Source organism: Nothoprocta perdicaria, unplaced genomic scaffold (genome assembly GCF_003342845.1).
Source record: "Nothoprocta perdicaria isolate Ctin4 unplaced genomic scaffold, notPer1 scaffold_200, whole genome shotgun sequence".
NCBI lineage: Eukaryota > Metazoa > Chordata > Aves > Tinamiformes > Tinamidae > Nothoprocta > Nothoprocta perdicaria.
In genome coordinates this window covers 176586-184039 of record NW_020455206.1, presented here as the reverse complement: position 1 = coordinate 184039, position 7454 = coordinate 176586, and the positions used below count along the sequence as shown (strand labels likewise).

The window sequence follows — 7454 nt, the reverse complement described above, 5'->3', positions numbered from 1 at the left end:
CCCGCTCCCGGGCCGCGCTCCCGCTCCCGGGCCGCGCTCCTCCCGCTCCCGCTCCCGCTCCCGGGCCGCGCTCCCGCTCCCGGGCCGCGCTCCCGCGCCGCCGCTCCTGCCGCGCGCCGCCCTTACCCGTCGGGCGAGTACTCGAGGTTGAAGACGGCGCCGTGCGTGCGCGTGCTGAGGTGCACGGAGTCGGCGGGCTGGATGGAGCTGTAGAGCCCCGTCATGGCGCGGAAGGTGTCGCGGGCCGGCTCCACCGCGCCGCGCCGGCCCACGCAGCGCGCGCGCACCCACCGGAACAGGCCGCCGCCGCCGCCGCCCTCCGCCGCCCTGGGCGCGGCCCCGCGCGACGCCTCCATGGCGGCAGGCGCCAGCGCCGCGGCGACCGCCCCGCCTCGGCCGCCGATCTTCCTCGAGGTGGCCTCTCCTTATTGTTCGCCGCCCACGTGACCGCGCCGCCGCCCACGTGACCGCCCCGCGCGCCCGCCGCCGCCCACGTGACCAGCTACCCCCGCGCCCGCGCGACCAGTTCCGCCTCCCTCCACGTGACCCACGAGCGGCCGCGACCCCCCCGCCCCGCGGCAGTCACGTGACGGCGGCCGCGCGTGACCCGCCCCAAACGCGCGTTTTTTGAGGGACAAACGGGGCCGCGGACCCGCCTCCCCCTCTCCCCCCCGAGCAGCCGAGAGCGGGGGTCACCCACGCAATTCCCGCCGCTCCGGAACTGCACGCGTGGCAGCCTTCTGCAACACCTCGTTTATATTACATATATGTTATATATATACATTGACCCACTTAAAAGGCTTTGTGAGGCTGCAATTACTGTGTGGCAGCTGCTCTGCAAGCCTTGGCAGGCACTCGAATTGCCATCCAGTCAAAAGAGCCCTCCGGGGAAAAGAACTGGGAGTCGCCTCTGGTGGTCAGAATCTGGTATTAATGCTTAAAAACAACCAGAAACGGGCACGCGAGCTCAGGGGAGAGCTCGACCGAGCCCTCGCAGAGGCGCAGCGCCCCAGCGCACCTCAGGCCTGCTCGCTTTTCCCTTTCTCCTTCTCTTCGCGGGGCGTGCGGCCCATGGTGTAGAACTCGGCGTTGGGGCGCAGGTCGATGTAGTGGGCGATGCGGTTGGACATGGCGAAGAAGGCGGCGATCATGCCGATGTCCCAGGCGTCCTCGCGGTCGAAGCCGTGCGCCTCCAGCCGCTCGAAGTGCTCCTCGGTGATGTTGTCGGCGCGGCACACCGCCAGCGCGAACTCCAGCATGGCCAGCTCCCGGCCGCTCAGCTCCGCCAGCTTCCAGTTCACGATGACCTGTGGGAAGCCAGAAACCAGGGTGGTGGGAGAGGCACGGATGGGGGCAGCAAGCCGTGGTGATGTGGCCGAACGCCCTCCTGTCTCCACGAGGCGGAAAGGCGGCAGCGTGTGGCCCCTTTCACCCACTGCTCAAGCAGACACCATGACACAGAAGGGCCGCTTCACTGTCCCTCTCCTACGGCAGCAGGTTCCTGCACAAACACAGGGCCGAAGCAGAGAGGGAACCTGTTCAGCTTGTGGGCAACAGGTTGAACACTCTGCAAAGCGACTGACATCCCTACGTATTTGTTGGAGGGTGGATGCGATGCACAGACCCCCTTTCCTCAACACCTTCCCCAGGGCTAAAGCCAAAATGCAGGCTGGCTTGTGAACATAGTCTCAGTATTCAGTCATGCAATTCAGGCTTGTTACGGTAGCGGCATCAGGACAAAGTACTTCCTTGTTGTGCAGGTGGTCTAACTGCTCGCCAATAAGCCGTAAARGAATTAGGGTATTGCCTTAGGGCCCCAGTCATGTCTGGAAGCTTTCCCCTGCCTGTGCTAGGAAMCACAAACCATCAAAATTTGGGGTGAAGAAGCAAGCAAACATATAAGAGAAGGGCATTCCTGCCTTCCAGAAGAAGAATCCTCAAAGCAGTTGTAGCTCATGTCACTGCCACAACACTGACCTGATCGGCCAGTGCTGGCTGCTTGGAATATATCCGATGAAGAGCTCCATGTGCCACCACGCAGTAGGGACATCTGTTCACAACACTTGTGGCCACAATTATGAGCTCTTTGTCTGCCTTGCTGAGCCGACCTGCAGGGAGAGGAGAAGGTTTCGCACACTTTGTTATTAAAAAGTACCCCTTGGTGCAARAGTCACTGGGGAGACAATCAGGGCTCTGATACCAGCTGCTCAGCAGAACAGCCCGGAGGACGTAAGTCCAAGGAGTGCGCAGGGACCTTCTGGACAACCGTGCAAGAGACCAGTACAACTGTTTAATTTGGTCATTAGTATAAAGAACTTATGAGCAGGTCAACAAGAGGTCCACCTAACTTGAGACCTTAGAAACAAAAATACGAGCACAGCAAGCAGGAAGTTTGACGGGTACCTCTCTGCCGAAAGCCCAGAGCCACAGAGGAGGTCACAGCCTGTTCTTTGCATGGTTCCTTTGTCAATGTGGCTTTTACAGAGAACAGCCATACTGTAAAACGTGCCAAGCAGGTTTCAAAAAGGGAACATTAACTAKTACTTTCTGACACGTGAAGCAGTGACAAACAGGAGCAATGACTTGCCACAGAGGCTGTGGCCTCAGCCCTCTCATAGCCAAAAATACAGCGCAGCAGCCATGGCTGTGCCTGGCCCTGCTCATCTGCAACAGGAGCTGGGCCTGTCTTGGACCAGCTTTGTCTTGCCTGGCTGGCTTGCTCTTGGCTGCACCATGCCTACTGTGTCCTCCTTTCTTGGGTAACATGGGACTCCACCTCTGCCACTGAAACCATTGGCCATGCCTGCTCTTTTACCATCTTTAACCCCTGGCTTGTGGTCTCAAATGCAAGTCAGCCTCTGCTTTGGCCATTTTAATCCCAGGCTAAAAGGGCTGAAGATCCAATGCATGCATGTAGAAGGCAGAAGGTATAAACCAGATCTGGTCTCTGCCATATGCTCCACTGAGCTGAGATAAAGCATATTGAGGGAATGCAATGTATGATGCCAGGGATGTCGCTTACATCATTTTTTTTTTTCACATCTATGGAGCAAGTGGCAKTTTCAAGGTACAAGGCTTACCCGTGTCTTTGTTCATAATGGCATTGTAATAAGCGAAGAATGCTCTGAATTCAGCAGGCCGGTGAGACATGGCTTTGAACACATTAGGCAAAAATCCAGTCTGTTCAAAGAAAAAGGTAAGTCAAGAACTCTAATTGTTAATGCACAGTGCAGCAGGCAACATTAAAGTGTGAAGCTTAGGGAAAAAACAGTTAGCGTGGCAGCCCTGGAGAATCTCCACACTAATTCTCTCAGTCTCTACTGAGCCCATTTATAAATACAACTATCAGTGAAATGATATGGTTCCTAATTAGGTATTTCCGTGTTTTCATAGAATGAAATCTCCCTTGCGGATCTTCTTTCTCACAATTATATTCCACAGTCATATTCCCCCTYAAAGCCACTCTCTTCCAAAGTGAGCAATTATCACCTATTTTTCACCTGCTATGTCCATCTGACCATCCCAGACCTTCTCAAATTCTCCCTCTCCCTACAAGACTACAGGACGAAAGAGAGGGCCAGCATAARCCTATATAATTTGAGGTACAGTTGTACCATGCAATTATGCGTTGGTTCAAAGATGGGGTTCTTCACTCTTTGTTCTCTCCCTGATGCTCAGTTCTTATCTTGGATGATGCACTAAGCTGCCGTTCCCCGAAACCTGCTGTCTCTCCCAAGCAAGATCCACTAACAGTGAATTAATGTGTGTCCGGGTCCTTCTGCTCCACATTTACCAGCACAGGATTGCAGGTACTGATGGCCAAACACTGGGCAGTCCCACAGCAGTTTTACTCAATCGGTGCACTGGCAATCTCCCTCCACTGTCACACAGCTGACTGTGCATTCCTCCTACCCCACGCATCTGCTTGTTGTTATTTAACTGAAGGGAGGGTCTTCCCTCTTAAATCATGACTGATTAATCTCTTCAGGAGACTTTGGCCACAGAAGTTGGCAGCATTCTCTGGAAATCTTAAATCTCTTTGGATTCTAYGTCTTGGTCTTTGCTGAGCCCTTTAATGCACTGCCAGAGAGCAGTGTGCATCACAGTGTATAAAAGTTGTGCTGGACTAACCCGTGAGTCTCCTGACTCCTTTTGTCATTGCACAAATTCCACTGAGATTACTGCAACTCTGGTAGAGCAAAGATAAACTGGCATGAACTATAGGGGTAGAAGGACCACACATTCCAGTCAGACTAAACGGGAGCAGAATCTTACCATGTGTAACACATGAACACCCTGGGACCTTTCTGCTGAGTGCTGAGAGGATTTTTCAGCAGAACACTTTTACCTTCATCTCCACTTCCTCCATGAGCTCCACAATATCATATGGCATATCCTTCTTATTGGGTACAGGGTACCGGCCAATTGGCCTTGCAGAGCCCTCTTCCTTGGTGCTGTATGCATGGGTCAGGGCTGCCACATGGGGCCTTCTCTGTCGTCCCGCTGACAGAAGGCGATGCAGGTGCTGGTGGGAAAGGAGGGAGGAAAACGGATCAGTGCGTAGGACAGGTTACCGTTAGGAGGTTACTATTTCCCACCCACCCTTGCCAGAACTCAYAGGCATCTCCACCAAGCAGTGCTCTGAGATATCTCCTAGGTATAAAAGCTTTTCCAGCTGCTCTTCGACAGAGCAATGTTACCTAAACATCAAACAGTTGCCACGGGGATTTCCTTTAGTATGGATAACTCTAGGAATAGATTGAGGTCTGGATTTTTCAGCCTTCTTTGAGGGAAAGCAGCTTGCCTTCCTGGAGTATAATAATAGTATATTATATATATATATAATATATAGCATAATATAGTGTATATATATATATATATATAGTTGAAACCTGAATGGTGTCAGATTTACATCTTTCCGTATCCTCAAGTAAACTGTATTCCTATACCGGAGCAACTGGAAAGCGTTTGGTACTGACAAGATCCTCTTAAGAATCTCTGTAATGCTGTGCTATTGCAATACAGATAGAACAAGAGGAAATGGCCCCCAAGTTGAGCTAGGGAGGTTCATGTTAGACATTCGGGAGAATTTCTAGATGTAAAGAGTGCTGCAGCACTGGAAGAGGCTTCCCAGGGAAGTGGTGGAGTCTCCATCCCTGGCAGTGCTCCAGAAATGTGCAGATGAAGCCCTCAGGTACATGGTTTAGCCAGATGGTTTTGAGGGGCTTAGAGTTGGCTTAGTGATCTTGAAGGTCTTTCCAACCATAATGATTCTGTGGTTCTATGATTCAGCTGTTTCAGAAAATGCTTTTCAAAAACCAGCTTCATCTTACTGATGGGAAGCTGGGTCTGAACGGCGAAGCGACTCACACCAGATCACTCATAGAYCATCAGTGTAGAAATAGGAACAGAATCCTCATGTCCCACCTTCCTGCTCAGRCGCTATCACATTCCTCCTGTGCTGTCTGGTACACAGCACAAGAACCTTCAGTTTTGACAGGATCACTGCATTGTCCTCAAACACACCATGATCACGGAGAAAAGCACTAGCTTTCCCCACACTTTTCATATTRACATTAAACCAGTGGTTTTGAGCATCAMAGAATCACAGAATCACAAAATGTTCAAGGTTGGCAGGGATCTCTAGAGATCATCTAGTCCAACCTTCCTGCTCCAGCAGGGACACCCAGAGCACAGGATASCTGGTTGCATCCAGGCAGGTTTTGAAGACCTCCAGAGAAGGAGACTCCACAGCCTCCCTGGGCAGCCTGTGCCAGGGCTCTGTCACCTTCACAGGAAAGAAGTTCTTCCTCACATGGAGATGGAACTGCCTGTAAGTTCTTCCTGGAACTTCAATTTGATTTGAGATCCATTCAGATATCCTAATCTGCTGCTATAGTACATATGAAAAAAACAATGATAGCTGTGAAAGAAACACATGTTTGCTGCTAAGAGGAAGGAAGACACTTAAGTATGTGCAACCTTCACAAAATGACCAGAAAAACACTGCAGCAGATATCAACTGTAAAACCAGCTGAGAAATGAAATTTCTGAGAATAAGCATAATGTTGATTTTAAGAATTGACTTCGGGGTTGACCTGCTGGAAAGCAGCTCCATGGAGAGGGACCTGGGAGTCCTGGTTGACACCAAGTTAACCATGAGTCAGCAGTGCCCTCGTGGCCAAGGTGGCCAATGGGATCCTGGCCTGCACCAGGAGGATGTTGCCAGCAGGTCAAGGGAGATGATCCTGCCCCTCTGCTCAGCTCTGGTGAAACCGCAGCTGGAGCATTGGGGGCAGTTCTGGGCTCCCYGGGACCAGAGGGATGTGCAGCTTCTAGAGTGGGTCCAATGGAGAGCAACAAAGATGATGAAGGGACTGGAGTATCTTTCCAGTCCCTGGAGAAGAGAAGGTTGAGAGAGGATCTAATCAAGCACCTCAGGGAAAAACGAAGGAGGAGGGGGCCAAACTCTTCTCAGTGGTGACCTGTGACAGGACAACGGGTCCAAGTTGAAACCCAGGCAGTTCCATCTCCATGCGAGGAGGAACTTCTTCACTGTGAGGATGACAGAGCCCTGGCACAGGCTGCCCAGGYCGGTTGTGGAGTCTCCTCCTCTGGAGGTCTTCAAAACCCGCCTGGATGCCGCCCTGTGCCATGTTCTCCAGGTGTCCCTGCTGGAGGAGGGGGTTGGACTAGATGATCTCTAGAGGTCCCTTCCAACCTCAAACATTCTGGGATTCTGTGAGACTTCTTAGTCACCAAAAGCAAGGATTCCATAACATAAAGACCTATTGCACATGCTGTTCAAAATCAAAGCAAATTTGAGTAAGCATAAATACAAAAACACTTAGTTTTCTCTCTAACATGGTCAGGAAAGCAATTGTCCTAGATAGAGAGGGGACGCAGGGTGTGTGCAACAATGCAGAGACAGCCTGCTGAGGGGGTCGGTAGGCAAACAACTGGCAAATTGCTGTTTGTTTACAATGACTTTTAACAACATGAGAAGATGTTCAATRTAAATAGTTATCTGAAGAAGTCCATCAATATTCAAAATACTGCAACCTACAGTAATGACACAACGAGTGTTTCCTTTTTCCACTTGTTTATGGGAGACCAGCCAGAGCAGATCAGCTCACTGCTCTTAAATTCTTGGTCATGCAGCTGTTTCAAATCCTGACTAACTGCATGATTTAAATTACTTGCTTAAGGAGTGGAAAGAGCGGGGCCGGTTAAGATGAGTGGAAGACAACGTACACCACGTGTAACTTGCAGCTGCACAAGTGGTCATTGAGCAAGCAGCCATGGAAGACCGTTTCTCTGGAATGTTTGCTTATATCAAAGTACATTGTGACAAAGGAACGCAGCCTGCCAGGCTTCCCTTTGGAAGAGCTCTCGGCAGAGGAGGCGCCCGAGCTGCCGCAGCGCGGGCACCGCCGCCGCTCCGGCCCGCGTCC

The 7454-nt window shown here is 51.7% G+C and overlaps 2 protein-coding genes across 2 annotated transcripts in view; both read right to left on the bottom strand.

Moving 5' to 3' along the window:
• DCAF10 (DDB1 and CUL4 associated factor 10) overlaps positions 1-300 on the bottom strand; it is an 11858-nt gene extending 11558 nt beyond the window's left edge. Inside the window, exon 1 of the mRNA XM_026038062.1 lies at positions 127-300. Within this exon, the coding sequence (XP_025893847.1) occupies positions 127-224 (98 nt within the window). The 5' untranslated portion in view covers positions 225-300. The remainder of the gene's footprint in view (positions 1-126) is intronic.
• Positions 301-814: 514 nt separating this feature from the next.
• LOC112946287 overlaps positions 815-7454 on the bottom strand; it is a 9813-nt gene continuing 3173 nt past the window's right edge. The window contains exons 2-5 of the mRNA XM_026038096.1: positions 4349-4525; positions 3081-3180; positions 1978-2108; positions 815-1307 (exon numbers count right to left, since the gene is read on the bottom strand). Coding sequence (XP_025893881.1) covers positions 1020-1307; positions 1978-2108; positions 3081-3180; positions 4349-4525 — 696 coding nt within the window. The 3' untranslated portion in view covers positions 815-1019. The remainder of the gene's footprint in view (positions 1308-1977; positions 2109-3080; positions 3181-4348; positions 4526-7454) is intronic.